Genomic DNA, 25,140 nt, shown 5'->3' with positions numbered 1-25,140 from the left:
CGCACTACAATACAGTCGAATCCCTCTATGACGACAATTTATATATCGACAAATCTCTCTATAGCGACATTCTCAATGATCCCTTCTACTCTATATTCATAAAAAATATTCGTTTTATTGCGACATTTCTCTATAACGACGGTCCCTTGCGATGTCGCTATAAAGCGATTCAACTTTACTTTTCAGTATTTTTTTTTTTAATGCAATGACAGGGAAAGTAAACGTAAAAAAAATCAGTATAGCCATTACTTTTTTTTAACCTTTTCAACTTGGATCATTCGTGCATATTTTCACAAACCTATGTTATGCCGCTGTTTACGAAATCATTGAAAGAATATTTTAATATATCTTGTAAATATTTTCTAGTACCATTCCATGTAAATAAACTTATGAAAATAATGACGTCATAACGTAGGGTAGGGAATCTATCTTAAGCAGCTTATAGAGCCTCCTGACGAAATAGTCGAAATGTATGAGGTGAAATGCAAACATAAGCATATCGATTTGTATACTACCTTTCTCGCTGTCGGCGTTTTCAGATTGTAAAACTGATTTAGCATACTTTAACAGCAATCAGTTGAAGTTTTTAATCGAGGACACTATTTAAATCACCCGAACCTGTCACAGCCAGTTTTTATATGTTTTGCAGAGATTATTTTCTTTAAGCATCCGAACAGCTGCAATTTTGGTTGATTTTTCCAACTGATTTTTTGTGTTGAGCAGTATTTTAGGTATTCGTAAGACAGCTAGTTATTCAGAGTTTTCGTTCTCGTCATCGAAACTGTCGTTATTGATCGAAATTCGGAAGTTTGAGGTCCGGTTTCTTCGACTGATTAAAATGGGCGCCACTGCTCGAGCCGTTACTTACCTTGTATCTAAAGCGCTCTTACATCTATAAGAAAATGATTCTAGTAACACCGATGCAAATCATTAAAGATTATGAAGAAGAAAAGTTCCAAGCACTATAGGTACTAGTTTTTTTTCAGTCCATCAGTTAGCCAGAAGCGAAACAAGTTTTTAGTGTGATTCTTTTAAATAGTATACTATCTATCATAATGTAGAATTAAAAATCTGATAAATTATAAGGTACAGAGCAATCGATCAAAATATTAGAGTAATCCATGGTGATTGAAGTGAGGAGTACTGTGATAAAAACATAGGTTTTTCCGTAAAACATTGCCAAGAGTCAAAGAAGAAAAAGCATCGATGTGTCAGAATGAATGTGTAAAATTGTGCTTAGATAATGCTTTTTCGAGTGAAATCAATTGTAGAATCTCTGGTGCATAAGTAGCTAAGGTATAAGGCTGATCTTTGACAAACTAAGAGAAACTCAAGCAATCATTAGCATCAGTGATGCCAGCGCCATTTGTAAACCGCTTCCTGTGTCACTCCATGGTTTTATTCATCTTCCTTCATTTTAAGTAGTAGGTAAACAAATATTCTAAATGATTGTAAAAATTAGGTACAGCATGTTTTATAGAAGCTTTACCCATTTTACCGTAGCAAGCTCTGACCTCTTTCATGCATTATGGGAATTTTCTCATTAAAATCGATGCAGTTGGTATTTTCAGCCGTTGGTGATATTTAGAGCCCGGAAGTTGCTGTCAAAAGTCCAAAATATGATGCTTTACAAGTTTAAAACACCATTTTCGACAAATCCTTTCTCACGAAAAGGTTTTTGTTCAAGTGATTCGACATTTTGCGAAATTCTGCATACAGAATTAATCACCGGTTTTCTCTTGATAACTATTTTCCGCGACCTTTCATAACATGTTATTTGCCCAAAATGTAGCATCAAGTCTTCGCTTTAGGTGCCAAAAGCATTTGAGTATTATGAGCGTGAACAAAAGTGAGAGATGAATTTGCGAACTCAAAAAAAGTCCCAGATAACAGTTATCAAACTCGTATACAAAAGTATGGAGTGTGAAACAATTTCTGATAAAAAACTATGAGGTAAGGAGAGGGGATTACATAGTTACTACCCATCAAAAATAATTTCATCAATAATTTGAGAATTATTTTTGAGTATACAAAAGGTTTGGATGGTTTAATCGTTAATTTAAACTACAAGCTGAAGCTAACAATATTAGGGTCTTGTAAGTATTTGTAACCCTAATGCAGTTAGCCTCAGGCATCCATCAAATGATTAATGACAGATCATTTTAACAACTCAATTTATTGTAAACAGGCACCTTTTGTTGCGATAAATCGACAAAAAGTTGATTACAACAAATGGCGGCGCGTTTCATAAAGCAACCAACGCAACAAAAGAACCGTCTCGCGGCTGTCATGCATCTGTGTGGCACCATACTGATGACAACAGAGTAGGTAACTTCCTTCGTTATGACCCTGTCGTTGCCCCTCGGGGCGGGTGACCACGTATTGTGCGTACAAAGATAAATGCTAAACGCAGTTGATAAAACACAATGCGATTCGTCGCTTCTCCCGAGCTCAAAAGAAGCGCATTCATGGTTTGACAGAGACTTCGATGGCAAGCGGTCGACCCGAGAGACCTTGCGGGAGACATTATGTAAAGCAACTAAAAACTGCCGAGCTAAAATCTAGCATCACCATTTCGTAAAGCGGTTTTACTCGCCGATTGAGGCTCTTGTTGCCGACAGCCATTGCGAGCACGATTAGAAAAGACATTAGGCCATCGATGAGAGCTCAGTGGTTTTGTTGTTGGGTGGGTCCAACCAATTCTGCACCTCATTCAACATCTCTGAGTGGGTGGTTGCACGTTCAGAGATGAATCTAGGACATTTTTTTAAATGTGAAACTGTTTTCAAATTTCAGAAAATAGACGAAATATATGATAAACCATATGTCGCCAATTAGTCAAACTTTCATACAGCAAAGAACCTGCAAAGGTGAATCCTGATTACACCTCTGACTAAACGGTGGTGAGCCAATTATGCGGCGTGAAGAATATAGTCAAATTATCCGTTATCTATTATGTGCCAGCTAATAGCCCGGCAGCATCAACAGCAACAGCGACTGGAGCGTGTTTCGTATATGGTCAATCGCCAACATTTGTAGACCAGCACATCCGCGAAAGTAAGAGTTTCGTGATCATCGACAGAAGTTATGCAACTTCAAAACACGCCTGCTCCGTCAAAGGTTAATTAAATCGTTTAAACTGAAGTTCATAAGTTGAAAATAACATCAATACGAATGGGATTGAACTGTTTCAATCATTGCGCAGTTATGCAGTTGGTCAAGCAATTTTTCAGCCCGGAGAGATAATCGCAACCCGATTGAAGATCGAATGCAACTGAATAATTAAGATACCAACACAAAAAATAAACGAACCATGCAAATCATGAGTCTGCGACACAAACGCATTATTGCACTCGTAATTATGTATTATTTTGAAATGATTATCCCTGGCAGTAGTAGTATTGTAGCCCTGACGACATCAGCACTCAATTCCACGCTTAGTTCCTCTTTGTGTCTGCGGTAATGAAATTGATTGACCAGAAGCTTGACCTGCGTACACCCAACGCAAACGGGGAGTATTTTATTACTTTTGGGCAATTTTTTATTACTTTTTGTGTCTTATGACTGCGCATTATACACAAAAAGTAACAAACAAAAAGTGATAAAAATTATGACGGCCACACGCTTGTATGTGTTTCTGCAGGAGAACATACAGCCAAGCACCGAAATGCATGTGTTGGCAAGACTTCACTCGCTGAATTTGTATTGATGCAACGATCCGGTTCATTTTTGTCTCCCTTCATCCACACACACAATCAGAATCTCAACCGTCAACCTCAAATGTCCAATTAGAAAGACTTTCGTTTCGTCCCCCAGTGTTTACTCGAAATGGAAATATGTAATACTGTCAGACCAGAGTTGCCGAAGTTGCGAATATTGTTCTGGATGGGCACGAGTTTTGTATATTCAAACAGGTCCAAATGAGTTTTCATGAACCAATGATTATGTGCTGTAAATAGCTTGCAAGAAAGCGAATGTTTTTATTTTTCTCTAACGCAGTTTACAGATCGTGATGTCATTTTAAAGCGCATTTCAAGTCTTTGAAATCATCAACGTTTGCATACTCTATGACGGGGAAAATGTTGCTTGGCAGCTCTTGTCATATTTTTTCACTGCTCCGTATGCATACAACGAGCGAACTAATACACGCCCACCGGATGAATTTGAGATTGAAAAAATTTGTAACATGTGCAACTTATGCGACGGTGTGTGATTTTTTTTTTTTGACTTGAGGTGGAGAGGGAGCATTTTTCGACAGAAAAAACGTTGCATGTGGTTGAAACGACCATTATTAGATAGCCGTACTCTCATAACACGTGCTAAATATATGACAGTATGTGTTGTTACTTGACTGGGGAAGAATTTTATTGCTTTTTAAGTAATGGATTTGTTACCTAAAAGGTAATTTTGCGCTATTGCTTTTAATGTAATAAGGAAAAGTTTTGCGTGTACTATTTTCAATGGCTTTACCTCAGCTCTGTCCTTTGGCGCCCTTTGTAATGCCGCTGTAACTATTCCATTCGATACGTTCCACTATCCATTAGTTTACACCCCCAAGCTACCATTAGTCTCTCTCCACGAGCAACAAACATCTCATTTAACTAATGCGCAGCGTCGACAAATTCTAGACTACTTTTCTAGGATATGCAATAGTTATCGGAGGGACGTATTGCAACATCGAAAAAAAAAAGAAATATTGTTGCAATGATCAAATAATTGCATGCCTCGGGAAGACCGATGACTTTGACCCTTTCCGTTTCGCTTGTTTGAGTTTACGTGATTGTGGCACTGTTGTGGTTTTGCTGCAGTCGAGGACTTTGCAAGAAGTGGGCAAAATTCACTGTAAATACACGCTCGGTGTACAGGCTTTGGGATATGATTTACGGTTCAGTTGTCGGCAATTGAATAGAAAAAATAAATGCGTTAGTAGAGAGTGGAATAAAGATATGGTCAGGTTGATATTATTGCTTATTAATTCAATTAGTTATTGTTAATTTGCAATTATCATTTTCTACCCTCCTAAGTGCTTTTGGTTTTAAGACTTAAAGAAAATAAACAATCATCGATGTAACCATTAAAATTAGTAATAAATTCGAATATCTAGAAAAAATTATCTGCAATTAATTGTACATCTAAGAGGAAAATATTTTTATAGGGAAAGCACATAATTTTACTTAAAAAAACAATTTGCTCACCGTAATATATTATTCTAACGATAATTATTCATTGACAATTGAGAGCGTAGCTTCTGCATTCAAACAGAATAAAAACCAATAACCAACGATGGCTTAAATCGAATCAGTATTTTTCTCTTGTCATTTTTTATTTGACTTTACTTGACACAGATTATCTTCTGGACTACAAGTACGGCTGGATATTTGTATGCAAACTCTACTCTCTACTGTTCTGATTTATTCTTCGGCTCCAATCGGTGATTCATTGTCGTTTTCCAATCGTATTGAGTGGTGCATCTTTGAATTGAATCACTTCGTGAGTGAGAATGTCGCGATAACCATAAAAATGCATCACAAATCGGAGACCCTGGAAGTAAAACGCCGCCAGCGGTATAAAAACTGAGAGATGGTAAAAATCAGGAACACCAGAAGCACAGATTTGTCTGAGAAAACACAAATCTCCAAAGTGAAGATTTTTTTACCAAAAATTGGACATTACTAGACGAGACAATAATCCAAATAATTCTTAGAGCGTTTTAGAAAAAAAAAATATAAAATATAAATGTCACCGTGCTTGTTATTCTCCTCAATCTGAGGAAACAGCGGAATTAAAATTCACCACCTTTTGCTTTGTGCTGTGCTTCTGTCGCTCGCAGAAAAATTTACACACAAAGCTGTTAACATCACAGCTTAACGAAACAAGAGTGGTAAATCACGCTAGTCAGAATGCATAGAAGCACAGCACGGTGCGCACAAGTTATTTTTATAAATCGACATAGAGAGACAAGAGAGAGAGAAAAGTTGTCAGGGGATGACTTCAAGAGAAGTGAACTTTAGATTTGGGTCCCTTAGAAAGTATGGTAATGACAACAGATAGAGAAAATTTATCATTGTAGAACTTTAAGAAGAGTGTCTGTACTTTTATAGAAAAATCTTGACAAAATTGAATTTGAGATCTTACATTAAAAAATCATCAAAAACAAAAAGTGATTCAAAAAACCTTTCTCTATTCCTAGTCATTATTTAAATACACTAAGGTCGCTATTTACGCGTTTTTACGCGGGTTTTTTTTACGCGGTTTTTTCCACGCGGACTCCGGAATTTACGCGTTTTTTTTTCACGCGGATTCCGGAATTTACGTGGTATATTTTTTTGCGCGGTTTTCGGTTTCTCTTCACTCGGATTGCAGAATTAACGCGGGTTTCTTTACGCGAATTCCGGAATTTAGGCGTTTTTTTTTCACGCGGATTCCGGAATTTGCGCGTTTTTTTACGCGGCTCGAATCCCCCGCGTAAAAAGCGACTTTAATGTATATCGATTTACAAAAATAACTTAAACCATTTCCAAATGTTAGTACAGAAAAATTTTGTAAAAAATACAGTGTTTCTTCGGGTAGTAAGGCCTACAAACCCACAAAGTATCAAAGAAGTCTGAAAAAATACATATACTAGATTCACTTGAAATATTTGCCGTGATATACTGTAAATGCTTATTTTTCTCAAACCAAAATATGTAAAGTGTACATCAAAATACAAAATATTTGAATGAATTTGACATCACACAGCATTCAGAAAGCGAACATGCGCGACGGATGACTGGATTTTTTTTTCGGTTTCGAGATGCAAATGAGTGAGAGCATTTTTCGCAGTAAGAGATATTCTTCTACATGCTAGTGATTCTCTGATAAAAAACGCTATCGCTTGTCAACCAAATAGATGCCATTACATCGGCCAAAAAACAACTGTAAAAAAATTTTCTATGGGAATAAAACCAACGAATAAACATTATTTTTTACATTATGTAAAACAACGAGAAATCTATTTCATTGTCAATAAGTATAAGCTATTTAAAAAGAATGGATGATACATTGTTGATCGCAAGCGTCTCTAGCTTCCGATAATAATGTGCTACAAATGAAAAAAAATGCAAGAACTTCTGAAGTGACCTAGTGTAGGTTGTAGGTCTTACTGAGTGTAACATTCGGTCATACTAGAAATTTTCCAAACACCCCCAAAATCTGAACTTATGGTCAAAATACGGCTTTTTGGACCTCAGCGCATATAATATTTTTTAACTCAGTCATTTGTCAACCAATTTTAAATATTAAAGCAGTTTTAGAAAGAGGGCAAACAGAGTTTTCAAAATATATAGACGTTTGTTCTAATATCAATAAAACATGTTATTTGAGTTTATATCTAATTTTATAAACTTTTTCACGCAATTTTTCAATTTAATTTCAAATTTGCCGTCTATTTTTGTGAGAAAAATACCGCAAATACACTATAATTTCGAAAGGATATTCAATTTCGAATCAAATAAAAGCAGTTTTGTGGAAATCGGTTGATATTTGGCTAAATTATATATTTTATAAAGAAAACCAAAATTTTTGGCTTCTATCGCACATTTATTTCACGGTGCTACAAATGATGAAAAAACGTACTTTTGATGTGACTTAGTGTGGGTTGTAGCTTTAGTCAAATGTTACTTGCGCATTTTCTAGTATGAGCGAATGTTACACTCAACAAGACCTACAACCTACACTTAGTCACTTCAGAAGTTCTAAATCGTAGCACAGTGTAATTATCCAAGCTGGTTTCCCTGGTTTTTGGATGGCGATCACCTTCACTTGCCTCCAATCCTGCGGTACAATGTTTTGCTCCAGGAACTTATTGAACAAGTTCAACAAGCGCCTCTTGGCATTGCCGGGTAGATTCTTCAACAAGTTGAATTTGATTCTATCTAACCCAGGTGCGTTATTGTTACAGGAACGGAGGGCAACTGAAAATTCTGCCATCGTAAAAGGTGATTCTATCGCGTCGTGACTCGGAGACGTATCGTGAACAAAGTTTTGCGCAGGAACAGAGTCCGGACATACTTTCCTGGCAAAATTAAATATCCACCGATTTGAACACTCCTCGCTTTCGTTGACCGTTACGCGATTCCGCATTCTTCGGGCTGTGTTCCAAAGAGTGCTCATCGATGTCTCCCTCGACGTCTCGTTCACGAACCGACGCCAATATCTGGTTTCTTTGCTTTAGCCAGGCTTTTAAGCTTGGTATTAAGCTCCGAATACCGTATATAGTCGTCGGGTATACCTCCCTTCTGGAAGGCCAAAAACGCGTCGGATCTTTGCGTGTAGACATCGGAGCACTCTTTGTCCCACCACGGAGTTGGAGGCCACTCTTTGATCGTTACGCCGGGATATTTCTTCGTTTGGGCTTGCAACGCGGCGTCGAGGATTAAGCCCGCGAGGAGGTTGTATTCTTCAAGTGGTGGGTGATGTTGAATCGACTCGACCGCTTTTGAAATCTTTTCCTCGTATAACTTCCAATCGACATTCCGTGTGAGGTCATACGGAATGTCAATTGGTCGCATGCGAGTTGAACCGTTAGTAATTGAAATAAGAATAGGCAGATGGTCGCTACCGTGAGGATCGAGGATTACCTTCCATGTGCAATCCAACCGTAGCGACGTCGAACATAAGGATAGATCCAAAGCGCTTGGGCGCGCTGGAGGTTTCGGGGTACGTGTCATTTCACCGTTGTTCAAAATAGTCATGTCGAAGTCATCGCAAAGGTTATAGATTAAAGAGAAGCGGTTATCATTGTAGGGGGAACCCCAAGCCACACCATGAGAGTTGAAGTCTCCCAAAATCAAACGTGGCGAGGGAAGTAGTTCTATTAAATCAAAGAGCAACCGTTGCCCAACCTGTGCTCTGGGAGGAATATATTTAGGCAATACAAAGCTCTTTACCTTGTATTGTCATTTGACATGCGACAACTTTGATGCCTGGAATCGAGGGGAGGTTAATACGATATAAAGAATAGAAAATAGAATAAATAGAATACTTTTTAATCCCTAAAAGTACTCCTCCATATGGGGTGTCTCGATCAAGGCGAATAATATTAAAATCATGGAAGTTGAGATCAATATTTGAAGTAAGCCAAGTTTCACAAAGGGAAAATGCATCGCATTTGTTTCTATTTATTATAACTTTAAATGAATCCATTTTTGGTAAAATACTTCTACAATTCCACTGTAAGACAGAGATAGAATCCTTCGTATACGCAGATGAATTAGGCATCGAAGGATACAATCGCTGCAAGGAAGGGCCATTGGGCAGTCAACTGCTTCATAAATGATCTAACTGTTGGGAGGAATGCTGTAAGAAATATTTTAATTGGATCGGGTACATTGAAAGTTTCAAAAATCCAGTCCACAATGTCAGAAAATTTCACTAATCCAGAGTTTGTTTCATCAACTGGGAGTGCAAAAGGAACAACTGGGGTTTTAGATGTTCCTGGCAGTGCTGGGAACTCCTTCTGGGACTTTAAATTTGCAAGCCCAGGAGGAGTTTGCTTCGGTTTTTCCGCAGCACTGTTTGGTTTGTTTGTAACTTTCATTTCACTTTGGGAAATCTTAGGACCTTTTCGGGGAAGTTTAGGAGAGGAAATATTTTTCCTCTTTCTAGACGCCCCAGGATTGGCATAAGTTGTTCCCGCTGGTGAATCGTCAGAATCGGTTTCATCAGAGGACAACAGATCAAAGGGGTTCGATGTTATGGTAGAAGTGGTCACGGTCTTCTTCAGCATCTCAGCGTAAGATCGCGTTGGTTGTCCGAACGGTCGAAGCTGCAGCCGTTACAGCCAGCAGCACCAATACAGCAGCTCCAAACAGCCACCAGCAGCGAGCCGGGTGTGTGATCACTCAGCACAGCGACACAACTCGCTGTCAACTGTTGGCTTCTTCTTTTTCCTCCTTTGTGTTGAGATTCTCGTCCACTGCTGTAGCACAAATCACTTAGCAGCCAAATCGGCTTACGCACCAGCAAACAGCCACGATGCGAAACAGTTGCACAAAGGCGGGCGACCTTGAACCTTCACTCGACCAGGCAAACAATGCCAACACTTGCTCGCGCGTCTTTTGTTTTATATTCTATCGGAGCGATCACCAAACACATCCGATACTGATGCGTGTTCGGCACAGAATGAACAACATATTTGCTGTCATCCGAAAATGCTAATGAAAGCAAAATCGCATAATATGCGTCACATACAAAATCAGTGCAACAGCAAAGGTGCATCTAAGGCCTGATTTATACAGAACTATGCTATCGCTGTCAAATCCCATATATTTAAAGCGTACCCAACATCTCAATGGTTCATGGTTGGCATATATAAGAAAGCTCACCAAAAATTCCATGCAACTTTAAACGGTTGCAGGAAGAATTATTTACACCCACGGGAAAAATAACTCTAAAATGAGTAAGATTTGACGCATTTTCGTAAAAAGTGGAACAACTCATAAACTGAGTAACTCCGTAAACACGTATAATTAAGAAACAAGGCGTTTTAAAAACAGAGTGATTGTTACTTACTTTTTGGATACAGTATTTCTCAGTTTTGAGTTAAGTAATTACTCATTTTTAGGTTCTGAATTGCTACTTAATTTAATTTACAAATTTATATAAAGTTTTGAAGATAAAATTAAACTTACCTGGGTTTGTTGTTTGTACTGGCTAGAAAGCCCTAGAATATTTTGCAAACGGGGTATTTCTATTCCGAAAACTTATGACATCAAAAACAAACTCAATCGATGGAGATTAAAAGCAACGATTTTAAATGTCAATTTCGTTCCCAATTTACACAAAATAATCATCACAATTAAAAATAAATAATATTTTTAAACTCAAATTTCGTTTATTCTTCATGTAATTCACCACAAAAATCTTTTTGCAGGTTTTCGTATAATACTCGTATTTGGTTAGGTATTCTACCAGAGGTATTCTACGTAGAAAACTCATCGAAAACTACATGAGGTTTTCTAAATGTCATCTCTGGCAATAGTAAAAACACTTCTTGAATTGAATATTTATCTCTTGGTGGCGAACCAGCCTGTGGCTGAAAGCCACTCTAATAAAGTAATAAAAAAAAGAATATTTATCATTGTATTGGCAAAGGCAACTTTGCCGATAGCTCCAGTATTAAACTTAGATGACCAACGGTTTTGCCCTCTTTTCGTTTCTTTTGTTAGAACCTGTTTGTGTTTCGGAATGAATATTGTTATAAATATGAGTCTCTGTATCGCTTTCGTAAAGTGAAAATGGTTGATGTGGTGAAGCGAACATAAAATAACGTTTTCACAGGGAACGCATTAACTATTTCCGAGTCTTGTGCTTTTGAAAATTCGAAGTGGCGGCTCGAGGTCGGCCATTTGTGGCTTAAATACAGTTTTAGGTTAATCAAGTTTTTTTTCCTTTGGGGGTGGAAACACCAATCTACAGGCAATAAATCAATTAAAATATTAGCGAATTGGAATTTAAGGTGGAATTATGCTCTATAGTATGGGGGTTTAACCCCGAATAGTGGACTGATTTCAACCCTTATCAACAAAAGTGAATCAAAATGGATTCTGACATCAATAAAAGTTTTGTAACCCAGCGGCAACGAAAGCCAAATATCAGGTGTTTGCCCATAAATTATATTTTTGCATCACTTGAAACTCATATATCGTGCAATATATAGATGCAATATATAGATTTATTTTAAAGCTGTACAATCAGCTCTTTTGAATGAATAAACAGTTCACTCAACGAGGGAACATTTGCAGTTCATTTGTTGTTTATAACTCAAAGTTTCGTCGCCAGGAATCTAATACTTGTCAAATTTTCAACAAAATAGTTAAATTTCAACTGAGTAGCTCTTGATTAGTGGACAGTACTATTACAGGGTAACATATAATTTTGTTTTAAATATTGAAGAAAAATTGTTGAGTTGTTGGCAAAGTGCATTCTGCATTCTGCATATATATTCCATATATATATTCTCCAATTTTCATAAATAACTACAAACGATGCTGTAGTTAACTATAATTGGAAACTTGATTGTAATTTTTCAACAACGATTTCACAAACTTAGCTGTAGCTTTTTAACCGAAATTTTTGAAATTTGGAACAAATTTAAGAACACAAATTACTTATAATAACAACTTAATGAATTAGATTACCCAACCCGTCAAATTTTTCGAATATCATGCCAGACCGCGATGGCAAATAATAATATTCTATTGGACCAATCTGCACGCGAAAAATCGCTTTGCCACAAAGGTAAACCAGCTTGAGTACTCCTCTCATTCTCTTTCTCCCTTACCCTCTCTCGCACGTGGTGCCAATTGTTCAATTATTGCACTCCTTAATTAATCATCCATCTGTCGATTGATTGATAGTTCCCTTCACTGCTCAACGGCTCTGATCGGCAACCGTGTTAGCCCATCCGCGGATGTCCAGTCGGCACCAGAACGCCATAAAAGTTGCAACCATTTAGCACTCGAACTAGGCTTATGCGGCAAGGGTCGCCAGAACAGGTAGGTAGTGAGGTAGGCTTCGAATAAAGTAATTTGACACACCTCTGCTAACCTTAGCGCGCGGAATAATCTATGACAAGCAGAATTTAGTGCGCAATGTGATTCATTTCAACGAGTACACTGACTACAAAGTTAATTAGGGAAAGCGTACTTGGTTGTAATTTGTGGATTCTCGTCTGAACTGCTGATTGGCAGTGACGAAATACATCTTGAGTAAAATATAGTCTGCTAGTATCAAATCGAAGCATACAAAATTATCGTCTATTATATTTTTCGCTTAGTAAAAACTGCGAACCATACGAATATTCTTTCTTACGTTTCTTATATGTAGATAAAATTGATTACGTCTAATTGGGTTTTTCGTATCACATTTATTGAGGGGGTTTTAGAAACTAGAACAGTTGATAGCCGATAGTTAATTGTCCGCAAAAAGCGCGAAATTCAGTCTCGGATAGTTACAGTATGTAATGGCTCTCAGTTCAACCAGCCATCATCCATCTGTTGATCTCATAGATGATGATGCTGCACATTGCTGTAACTGAAGGCATCACCGTGTTCGTAGCCTCCTTCGATGCCGCCGATTCCACCGATGCTCTCCTCCTGATGGCCACCGTACAGTTGTGGGTGTCCACCATGGCCGATCCGCTTGACGTGAGCTTCGAAACCCGTATGCTTATCGGATTTATATTCGACCACACGTTGCGTACCGTCGGGTTCGTGAAGCGAGTATTCGCCCTTCACTACATCTCCGTCGCGAATCTCCCAATGATTTTTGTGATCACCAGTTTTGTGATCCTTCACACCGTACTCGAATTTATACTTGGGATAGGCATAGTAATCTTTGTGTTCATCACCATCACCGCCACCACCGAAACCGCCAAATCCGCCACTCTCACCCAAACCGCCGGATTCACCACCCCCAAAGAACTGCGCCGATACGGCTGCCAGAGCCACACTGACAATAAGAAATATCTGTAAATAAGTTCACTTTAGAATTGATGATAAATTGACCACAGTTTGCAATCTTATTAGTAGTATCAAACAGGAATTCATCACTACACAGCCATTCTGATTATTTGAAAATTATTTTCATTTGTCTCATTTGAAATTTATAATTGGTATCATATTTCAATCTTCAAATTAAAGTATTATTTTTCTTAAGCACTCACTTTAAACATATCGTAGAAACTAAACCAACTGCACCAGAAACATAGAAATCACAAACTGATAGGGCCAAACCAGGTGGTCCCAGTTTTTATACCGGCTTACGAGCACAGTTAAATTCCATGCCGAAGAAAAGTAACCACCTGCTGCACTATTTACCAAACCATAAAAGCATACCCACTAAGAAGTTTATAAAAAAATATAAGCATAATAATCAAAACTCCCCCACGGTACGCCTTGTGCGTGTGTAACATTAAACATTATGGAACAAAATTTGCAGAAGCCGGTTGCGAATTCTTGCGCATAGAAACGATACCACCAACGACGGCCGACGTCTTCAAAAAGGTGGCTGCACCGATCATGCGTGCCTGCACCAGTACTTGAACGGAATGTTGGCCAACCTTGCTGTGAAAGGCATGAGAAGCCATCATTGGTACATGGATTTATTGTTTTTTTTTCTTGCTCTAAACCATTGTCAGTAGTGCACTGGAATCATTCAATTAGCACTTTTACATTGGTCAATTTTAATGAATGACTACTGTAGGGGTACCGCTAAACGAGGCAGCAAAATTTATTGGATCTTAGGTAATTATTCATCGATCGACGGTTATAAGTTTCAATGCATTCAATGATTTAATGGCTTCATTAATAAGTCAAGATATACACAAGAAGTACATAAGGTTGTCTCGTTTGTCATTTGCTGGCGATATAAGTTGTATGAGAAAACTGCATACAAACATAGAATTATTAACAAATTATCACATTTCTACACAACAATTATAATTGGCTGTTTTTTGGACATCAACATCGAAACTAAGAATTTGTTCAGTATATATTTGAAATTTACATAAAAATATCATATGATCATCCATTACGATATTGCGACCCTCAAGTATATGAGCTAATCGGTACCGTTAAAAGGACTTGAATTGATCACTTAAAAATTCTGAATAAAAAGTACGAATCAAAATATACTGATCTTACAACGCTAGATAAAATTTACGTTCCCTCTTTCGCGGATTCACGAAACTGTCAAAGTTCACTCTGGAATGCCCGGGGCAATTTTATATATTTTCATAAAATTTCTCTAACTGCATCAAAATTCAATCAAATTAGATCGAACGAGTTTTAAAATTTATTTGAAAGTTTATTGAATTTACTTTCGGTTTGGGGTAAATTACGGCAAATTTGGAGTAAAGTTTGATAAAAGCTCGAAACATATCATTTAGAACGATGATTGTACCGTACCACTTGTTATAGTACTTATGATTTACGAGGAAATTAAAAAAATATAAATTTGCGTCTCACGAAAACGGGAAGGGGTTCAGAGGTGTGGGACCTTTACCAAAGCATAGAGGAACTATTTCCCTTGAATAAAATTTAAAGTTTTCCCAAATCGGCCGTTCCAATGCTGAGAACGAGCATTTTCAAAAAAAAGTTTCGTCCCGGGTCTTTACGGGTTGACTCAACCTGTTTGATTGACTCGCCGTAGACACCTAGGGTTATATCATTCCCGAAATCTACAATCACAACCCCTATGGGGAACATTACCTTCAACACTTCGGCATACATGACATACGAAAACATTGGGCCTAGAATGGATCCTTGCGGAACTTCTGCGGTTACTGGGATGCACTTCTGCCGCACCTCCTCTGTGTTGAAAACTAGCAATCGGTTTTGGAAGAAGTTTTCCTGTGATGCCGGTACAAGGAGACTCCAAACCACGTGAGCTATGGAGTCCCAACTGATGCTACTAAACGCATTCTCAACATCTAGCCTGACGACCGCGCAATAGCAGATACCGCTTTCACTTGAGCTGAAGTACTACCTCTCCTGTTTAAGTGATAGATAGGATAAAATCCATTGTGGGTCTACTTTCCCGGAAGCCGAAGTGGTTGCTCTTAAGACCGTTTACATCCTTCGTGTACTTTACCAGTCTGTTGAGTCTTCATCTTCTTGCCGCGGTATCGAGCAGACAGATCGTTCTGTATACTGACGGTTTTCCAGGTGGTATCCCTGCCTTCGGTGAAAAAAATCAGCATGTCACTTCCATTTCTCTGGAAATTTACAGTCATTCAAGAATTTCTGCATGATCTGAAGGCTCCTCTTCTTCCTCATAGCCTGTAACGTGAACTAAAAATCTGAGGTCAACACTGGAAAGGATCTCTCTATGATTCGATCTAGAATCGCTGTTGATTGCTCGGCGGGTACCATAACGTTATTGGTCTTGGTCATTACTATCCTATCCTGTCATTCAACGAGATCATATTGACACTAGCACACAGTCTTCCAAGGCAAACGAGTTCACTAGCCTTTATTTCACTCTTAATTGCCGCTTTTGTTGACCCGCATGCCATATGACGCTTCTATTTCTTGTTTCCTGATTTGCTCGTTTGCATGCTCTACAATGTCGATGTTAGCCAAGTGTATGTTTAAACCTTGTTCAATCCTTCTGCAGGATCCTGTACCTTTGGCTCTTTCGGCTTTTTTCCCCCACTTTATCGTCCACGCGTAGAAATCACTCGTCACCTGGCTCAGAACTAATCACTCTACGTCCGCTTTGACGATAATGCTGATAGAAATAATGCCAACCAGGACTCATATTACCTCATATGGCACGGTTCGGTACGCGCATGCGACAACGCCTTCGACCCCACCGGGTTTACCTTCACACACACTGACGAAACTACGCATGCAGTATCAATCATATTAACCCATGACGCAGCAGAAAAAAACTGACACCTTTAGCAGTCGAACTCTAACCGTGATGGCGAAAACAGTGAAGCTACTCCGTTCAGAAGTGTGCGCGAATCAAAGCCCGGTTCCGGACGGCCGACGACCGAAAGCGACAAGAAGCTTCAAAGAATGCTGAAGAGGATGACTGAGGGAAACGTGGCTACATCGCTGCGTGCACTCGGCCAGGAGGTCGGTGCAACCTGCTAAACAGTGAAAAAGTACCTGACGAACATGGACATACATGTCAGGAAGCAGCAGTCTCGTCCACTAGTTTCGTAGCTGCAGGCAATAATGCAGCGACAGCTCCTGAACAAGATAGTCAAGTCGATTTTCCCAGCAAATCATGACGTGGCGGTGGTGATGGATGACGAGACTTGTCTCACCCTGGATGGCAACGACTGGCAGGGCACTTCGTATTTTAACTCCCCCAGTAAGATAGTGAACACCGAGGTGAAGTTTATTTTACATACCAAGTTCTCCAAAAAGGTGCTGCTGTGGCTGGCAATCAGCGAGAAAGGGATGTCAAAGTTACTCTTCTTTCGCTGCGGACTTACCGTGAAGAAGAAATTTAGAAAACAACGGGCCTGCCGGAAGTTGCGTCGTTAATCAAGAAATACCATAAGGCTAAAGGCGCGGTGTTTTGGTCATATCTGGCGTCGGACAACTACTCGAAGCGATCGCTGAAGGAGATGGAGCCGCTGAATATCGATGTGGTACCCAAGTTGGCGGACCCGCCCAACGTCCCCCAGTTGCGTCCCATCGAGGATTTCTGGCCAAGCCTGAAGCGTAAGATCTACTCCAACAATTTTGTCGCGAAACCTGACGATGAAAGAATTAAAAAACATGCCTACACGCATGTTTTCGTCCGCCATGGCGAATGTTCCGGTTAACTGTCGGAAGGCAGCACGCAATGACGTATTTTTTTGCGAGGAAGCTAACTTGGTTACCTTCCATGGGAAATTTATCAAACTCAATTATCTGTCTTAATAATGTCTATTTGTGTCTATTTTCGACGCATACGTTAATAGTGCATCCACTAGCACTTATCAACGATTCCTGTTCCGATTTACAGTTGTTCAGTACCATGACCTCCGAGACTATGGTGCGCTCTTCCAGGAGGGCATCCAATCTTCAACTACGCAAGTGGATAGTGCTTTAAGGCCGACCCCATTGATTGACTCGTCGTAAACGTCGTCCGGTCCAATATCGCTGGTGACTGCCCTGCCGGAGCGGACGCACCTCTGATCTTGGACGTTACAATCTTGTAGGCATCACCCTATGGGCACTGGCACTGGCAAAATCTCTATCGGTACAGGCTTGTTCACTGGCCTTTATTGCGCTCTTAAGCGTTCCTTTAAACGGTTTGAAAAGCTGCCCGGCTCTCACATCTTTGTACATCGGTACGAGCGTTGCATCCTCCGACTAACGCGTCAGACCCCCAGTATGCCCGTGACCTTCCAATCGTAGGCTAACAAGACTAAGGCATGTTTAGACCCTTGCCCCCTCGTCATGCCAATTTATTGCGTCCGAAAATACATCGGCATCCAATTTCGATGTCTTCCAACCAGTCGCGAATTGTTGGAGTATTGGCCCTACTCGTCGCTAGCCGCCTCGTGTCTAAGTTATTGCTAACCAACTTGTGGTCGTTATCAGAGTGGCCATCGCCTACACTTTTTTTGTTAGAGAATTAGAATTACGTTGTCCATTGATGTGAACTTTTGTATGCTATACGTGTCCCCTTGCAAATTACAATGACCACTATTGTTGAGTAATCAAATATGGTTAATGAAGCCAATCACCTTCCCAGGATTCAAAGACCAAATCTCTTTGGGCTGTAAACAGCCACTGCCAAGAAACCTTGATCTGCGTTTAAATAATGCACCACAACTGCACAGTAGATGTTTCAATGTCTCGCTTTCCATATTACAAAAGCGACAGATATCATCCTGAACCTGGCCAATGTTCCTTAAATGATATCTACTCGGACAGTGCCCCGTTACTAGGCCGACGTATGTACAAAGAGCTCTTTTGTTGAGCTCTAGAAGATTCTCGTTTGAAGTTAAAAATCTTTTAGATTGGAAACAATTTTTGACATCCAACCAATTGGTTATCACCTTTTGTTTCTCCCAGCGTCTAAGCTCCATTTTCACTGCACAGTTTGATATTCCGCAGAAAGGTTCTGGTCCGATAAACTGTGAGCTAGATCCTTGTGTTGCAAGTTCGTCTGCCTTTTCATTCCCACCAATGCCACAATGTCCTGGAACCCAACACAAATTTACTGAGTATGTTTGACATAGCTGTCGCATTGTGAGAATACATTCCCAGACAATCTTGGATGTACATTTATAAGCATCAAGTGCTTTCAGTGCTGCTAGACTGTCAGAGAAAATACAAATGTTTGTATTTTCTAGTCAGACACACATTCACACATTCAAGGATTGCAAAAATCTCTGCTTGAAACATTATTGGCCAGTGTCCCATGGCCACTGAAACATCAATTCTAGGGCCGAAGATTCCTGCACCAGTCTTGTACCTATTTTTGAGCCATCTGTGAAAAATATCGTTGAACCGGGACGGACATAAGGAACTCCGACTTCCCAGTCGTACGTGACGTTTCGCATACCTTGGAGGAATATCATGATTGTCCTGAGGTGCCAATCAGTCTCCATTCATACTCATCACTGGCCCTCTTTTAAAAAAGTTCAGTATAGTCAGGTGACCCACAAGATCACCTGACAAGATAGTCTTGTTCTTTTGAGCCTCAAGGCACTCTTTTCTACTTCTAGTTGCACGTATTCGTACAACGGCAGCAGGTGAAGAATTGCATCAAGAGCTTTTGATACGGTGCTTTTCATTGGGTCTCCTACGAAAGGCAGAAAATCAAAAGGCAGAATCACGAAAATCAGAATATTTCATAAGGCAGAATAACGAATGGCAGAATAAAAAAATGGTCTACTTTTTTCAACAACACACACTCGCGGCCTTTGGCCGACTCTATTGTCCAAGTGTATGCTGTCCTTACTCGCTACCGCTCGTTCGGACTTAACTAAGGGAAAGAAAACCTGTTTGAATAATCCTAGAGAACCAGTAGATCAGTTGTTTGTATGCGAGAGGCCGCCGCTTCCGACGGCGGGTCGGCGGCCGCCTCGGACCGCGGAACCACGGCGGCTTTGTGCCGCCTCGGTTCCTTGCCCTCGATTACGCGTCTTCGCCGCATGAATTGTTTTATGTTAATTATAACCAACAAGCCGTTGAGACTAGGGTAAGTTATACCTAACATCGAAAAATTACTCTCCGCGATGCCGTGAGAGTCTTTAGGACCTGAGCCAAACCAGTTTGCGCGTTTTGAATCTAATAAATTAGGCTTGATTTGCACCTCCCATCAAAACTGCTCATTACTTGTGACCAGTTATTATGTCTGGTTACCAATTAATAATATTAAATAATAAATATAGAGTAGCAGCTTTGACCGTGACCCGGATTCGCACCAATTTGCCATCACGCTCTTGGCTATCGTGAGTCAGATTTTGCAACGAGTGATTCTGCCTTTCGTGCCCTTCGAAATTCTGCCTCTTGAAATATTCCGCCTTGTGTGTACGGTCATAGAGTTCTGCCTTTCATGATTCTGCCTTTCGTGATTCTGCCTTCTATGGCGAACCCCTTTCATTGCTCCTGTTATAGCAATGCACGCAAGTAGTTGAACTTTATTAAGCTTTGTTCTAGCGGTAGACTCTTTGGTTTTTGGCCACCACACTAACACAGCGTAGGTCAGTTTTGGACGTATGATTGATGTGAATATCCACATCACCATTTTCGGTCGCAAGCCCCACTTTCTTCCAACTGTTTTGGAGCACAACCATAATGCACTGACCGCCTTGTTGATTGCATAGTCAAGATGTTCATTCCAGTTTAGCTTGGCATCGAGGATAACTCCTAAGTATTTAACCTGTTCACTAAATGGAATTTCTACTCCTCCAAGCTTGAGAGTTTTTAGATTGAATTTCCTCTTTCTAGTGAAAGGTACGATTAAAGCTTTTTTCGGATTAATGCTGAGACCCTCCTTTATACACCAAGACTGGGTATACTTCGGAGCCTTCTGCATTCTTTCCGAAATTATGTTGTCGAACTTTCCTCTTACCAAGATGACAATCGCCTACCCTTTAGTTCGTACTCAATCCCTGGCTGCCGAACGTTACATCGATGGTCGGCTCCTCGCCGTTTCTGCTGTATGTGCTGTTACCGCTGGCGTTAGCCAAGTCTGAGTTGAGAATTGCCATAGTTGCAAACATAATCTGACCCCTTATGGTTCGTGCGGTGGCTTGTCCCCTCGACAGCCCAATCATTGAAGTAGCCCGCCACCACCAATGGCGCTAAACCCGTTAGATCCACAGTTACTCAATTGACCATCTAAGAGAACCTTACTGTAGATCAATACGGTAGAGCTTAACAACTGCAGTGCAATACTCCAGCATCCTTGGCAACCACGTATTCCTCATTCGAGCTCGAAACAGTTTACAGAACCAGAAACCTTCCAGTCGTGCATATGGCGACCATCTCGGACTTACCTGCTACCCAGCTACAGTTTCCGAGAGGGATGCGGTAAGGGGCCGATACGTAGGCAATTTCCGACGACGAATCAGAGGTTGCTTTCCATAGCAGCTGCAGTCCCGCGTAGCAGTGGTTCAGGCTTGTTTAGTTCACCCTTACCTTCGTGGCGTGCTTAGCGTCCCGTTTTCCAGTACACATCAATTACTTGGGAGGCACTCGCAGTCGCGCGCTTTGTGGCCGGCTCCATCGCAACATCGAAAAAAGGGCATCTAATCCAACTCCCGTCTTGTTCCCACCTTTCATTGACCTTGTTACGTACTGAAAGGCCTGTACGGTTTTATGTAACGGAGACCCCTGCACCGGTTATCACTTCGCCATTACAAGCGTTACTAAGAAAGCGCTGTGCAAATCGGACAGTGAATTCATTCAAATATGTTCATCGATTTTTCTGATCATAGAATTGCTATAATGATCGGACCAAAATATGTATTATAATCGGACCTTCGTTTTTTAATCATTTATTTTCAAATAGACTGAAATAGCTGCCTCTTAAGAAAAAAGGGTTTTTCTAACGAAAACTTTTTCATGAATTGTACCTACGTAAAATTCATCCTTATATTACGCACAGAGAAAGTGAAGCGATAAAGTCTCAGAAGTAAGCTGGTCCGAACATGACACAAAATAGCATTCCACCAATAATTCCAGCAGCAAAAGCAATTATTTCGCACATGAAGTGTTTCTACATAGATTTTGAATGTTATAGAATCATTTGACAGAATTTCACTGATTGGAAACTAGACATGATAGTAATCGGAAAGACAATTTGTTCTTGAAAGTAAATCATGTTATAAAAACATCCCTAAGATTCAAAAACACAAACACATTTTCGGATTATATTCCCAACAAAAAGATAAATAAACTAGGCAATCAATAATTAACGCCAAATGATGAACGATAAACGATAAATGATGAACGAGAAACGCTGAGTCATTAATAACAAACGATCTGTTCGAACGAATTGTTGACTCATCAGATAATAGTTCCAACTTAACTTTGATTACATATCAACGTATCGCTTGCCCATTTTTAATCGATAAAGATGCAAACTATGTATTAGCGAATTTATTTATTCCACCAGCTCACTGGGTTTTGACCTGGAGCTAACCTAACGGCCGTCAAAACCCTTTTTATTCGCCTAATTGTGACCCATTATTGACCTGGCGTGCTGCCCATAGCGCAGCTTAAAATTTGTCAGTTTCGGCTCACCACCGCACGTGCTTAATTCGTAAACAAATATCTGGCATCTCTTTTTCACTTGCGTCGTAAATCGCGATGTCGTTTCTTTATTCCTGAGTAGATTTGCACTGACCCAGTGGAATGAAGGAATTCAATTTTAAATTTTCTAAACCTAATATATTTTATTCAATATGCAGTCATTTGAGCGAGTCAACATTTATTTTTATGTACACATTTTTATGATTCCAGGGTCTTATAGGGATACTGACACTAGCTGTGACACGAATCGAAGGGATACGAGTGTACTGGAACACAAATACAGGCCCCATACAACCGCCTACCACTACACCCGAACCAGTGCCTAAACCACCATTCAGAGCACCTGCGCCAGTGTGGGAGGACCAATCAGCTGATGTACCAAATCCGAATCCTTACATGTAAGACCCTCTTTTATATTGAGTCATAATCTCTGCAAACATTTAGAAGGAAAAATAAACATTAATTATTATTTTTCTCAATTCTCAGATACATCCTTCCACCACCATCGCGGCCCAAGTACAATGACATTACTCAGGAGCAACTAAAACAAAACCGAGATGTCATCAGTGCCTCAGCGGTTAAAATCATACCCGCCTCCAGCTCTACTCTCTCACCGATTGGCCAGATCATCGACAAACCAGAGCAAAATGCTCCACCCGTACAGCAAGCACCGGTATCGAACGGCAGCCAGCCGCAGAACCGGAGTTATTTGGCTACATCAACAACAACTGCTCGACCTGCCGGCACCACCTCGGCACCAACGCTTCCGCTGCGAGTTCCTAGTTTAGCTGTTCAGTATGTGCCCAACCAGGGCTTTAAGTACTACGCCGTTGTGCCAGGTCACAACGAGGAACCGAGCGGCAAGAGTGCATACCTTAAATCGAACGATGCTCTGCTGGGCAAGTACGATCGGTTTGACAAACCGAACGGAAGGTACAATGCAAAGCTGAAGAAACACAAGGCTTTCGAGAAGGTGAAATATGCACCGTACTATGTGGTAAGTGTCTGCTGTCTGCTAATCAAACCGACAATTCGTTAGTCGAATATGCAAATTTAGGTGTACTCTGATAAGCGGGTTCGTCGCCTAAGTCTCAGCCAAGTTCTCCTTTCTCCTTTCGAGCAAATGCACAATACTGGCGAACCCAGTGTTTACCGCACCGATTATCGTAATTTCTATTAACATCGATTCTCGCTTACATTCCGGTAGGCTGGGCGGGAGTCTGGCTATGCGCACAAAGCTAAAAATCGAGCAGAAGGTCTATCACATATTATGCAAAATACATGCTAGCAAGGCAAGCGAGCGGGGGTTACATCATCGGGATCGTATTCATTTCGTTTACTTTCTCCTTCCTCCAGTGGTCGTCATAGTGAGATAACCCAACGTGGAAATAGAGAACACTTTGTTTCTAAAGACTAATTTTTATAGGGGAAATTTGCTGGCAAGGGTTCGGAAATCTGACCACTGAACACCTTCAAGCACTCTAGAAATCTTGGAACATAAACAGCAAAAGAGACCTTTACTGAACCCTTCTCTTCCATTGGCAACCAATGATATTGTTTTAAATTGTCACGAGTTATCGTTTAATTAGCCATTAAAGTAATTTAATGTTTATTGAAATAATGAAGCTAGAAAAAAAGTTTTATTATGTTGTTTATATTTTGATTGGGGTCACCTTTCATTGGTGGAGGATCATTGGCACCATGGCTTTGTGAGAGGTAAATCGAACTCTGCTGTGGTTTTTTAAACAAGCTCAACCCTCTAGTGCCCAGTGCCGCCATTAGACGATCTTCAGGTAAACCTCTAAAAAGCTTCAATCAATACTTAAAAAATGTTTATGAAAACTCATAGTGATTTTTTCGATGTCCGTCTAAATATTGACTTGGGCACTAGAGGGTTATTGATTTATAATTATACATGATGAAAGGATAATTTCAACTTGTGTCGTGTATCCTATCCATGCTATTCAATTACACTATTAAAATATGCGTTGCAAAGTAACCTACACTACAAAGTCATACAAGAGATTTCAGTGTATTTTCAAATGCAGTTTCCAACCTTCGAAAGGTTTGGGATATTTTTTCTTCCAAAAAAATTAAAACACCAATCATTACATTTGCTGTTTGTTTCGGTTCATCGTTCGAAATTAATGACAAAACCAAGTCATTCATTAGTAGTGTTGTTCGATGTTGGCATAGCTCTCTCCGTGTGGGTGGTGGGCATGGCCCTTACGCTGAACATGTGGCTGGAATCCAGTCTTGTGGTCGGAAGTATAATCCACAATGCGGTGCGTTCCATCGGCTTCATCTAGCGTGTATTGTCCCTTGACGTGGTCGCCATCCCGACTTTCCCACTGACTCTTGTGATCCTTAGAATGGTGATCCTTGACGCCATACTCGTACTTGTACTTCGGATGCGTGTGATAGTGATCGTCTTGTTCTCCTCCGAACTGAGCAGAGGCAACCGCAGCCAGACAGGCAACCAGAATGAGGACCTAACAGGACGAGGAAAAAATAATGTGTAACTTCAAACATCGGAAACGGCGCTATGCTCTCGAGTAAGCTACCTTCAACATCTTGGATCTCCTGTACAAAGTAACTTGTTATGTTTCGAATGGAATGCTTATGGCGAACTGATGATGAATTCGGTTGGACACAGAATTTTTATACTGCAAATTAAGCCACATGTTTATTTTCATTTTCCATCGTGCGCTTTCAATGGCGTGCCGTAGAAACTGCCAGACAGTATGCCTAAGCCTGTGTTACCAGTTTCCGCGGTAGTAACTATATGCATCAATTGCTTATATCTTTATTGGAAAGAGACCTTAAAAATTAGCAATTTTCTCTCAATTAGTTTCCACGCAATCCGTGTGCATAAATTTAC

At 40.1% G+C, this 25,140-nt stretch overlaps 3 protein-coding genes across 3 annotated transcripts in view; 1 reads left to right on the top strand and 2 right to left on the bottom strand.

Annotated features, from left to right (window-relative positions):
- LOC129721120 (uncharacterized) overlaps nt 1–25,140 on the top strand; it is a 115,239-nt gene that overhangs the window by 50,395 nt on the left and 39,704 nt on the right. Inside the window, exons 3-4 of the mRNA XM_055673299.1 lie at nt 22,470–22,657; nt 22,746–23,256. Coding sequence (XP_055529274.1) covers nt 22,470–22,657; nt 22,746–23,256 — 699 coding nt within the window. The remainder of the gene's footprint in view (nt 1–22,469; nt 22,658–22,745; nt 23,257–25,140) is intronic.
- On the bottom strand, nt 12,896–13,786 carry LOC129721122 (adult-specific cuticular protein ACP-20-like). The gene is made up of 2 exons (XM_055673301.1): nt 13,706–13,786; nt 12,896–13,508 (listed from the first exon to the last, which is right to left on the bottom strand). The coding sequence occupies exons 1-2, from the start codon at nt 13,712–13,714 to the stop codon at nt 13,044–13,046; spliced, it is 474 nt and encodes a 157-aa protein (XP_055529276.1). The 5' UTR covers nt 13,715–13,786; the 3' UTR covers nt 12,896–13,043.
- Nucleotides 23,903–24,844, bottom strand: LOC129721126 (cuticle protein 19-like). Its single transcript, XM_055673304.1, has 2 exons — nt 24,824–24,844; nt 23,903–24,751 (listed from the first exon to the last, which is right to left on the bottom strand). The coding sequence occupies exons 1-2, from the start codon at nt 24,830–24,832 to the stop codon at nt 24,428–24,430; spliced, it is 333 nt and encodes a 110-aa protein (XP_055529279.1). The 5' UTR covers nt 24,833–24,844; the 3' UTR covers nt 23,903–24,427.

The sequence above is a fragment of the Wyeomyia smithii genome, chromosome 2 (genome assembly GCF_029784165.1).
Source record: "Wyeomyia smithii strain HCP4-BCI-WySm-NY-G18 chromosome 2, ASM2978416v1, whole genome shotgun sequence".
Classification (NCBI taxonomy): domain Eukaryota; kingdom Metazoa; phylum Arthropoda; class Insecta; order Diptera; family Culicidae; genus Wyeomyia; species Wyeomyia smithii.
The sequence above is the reverse complement of the archived record's forward strand: the minus strand, read 5'-3'. Positions and strand labels throughout refer to the sequence as shown.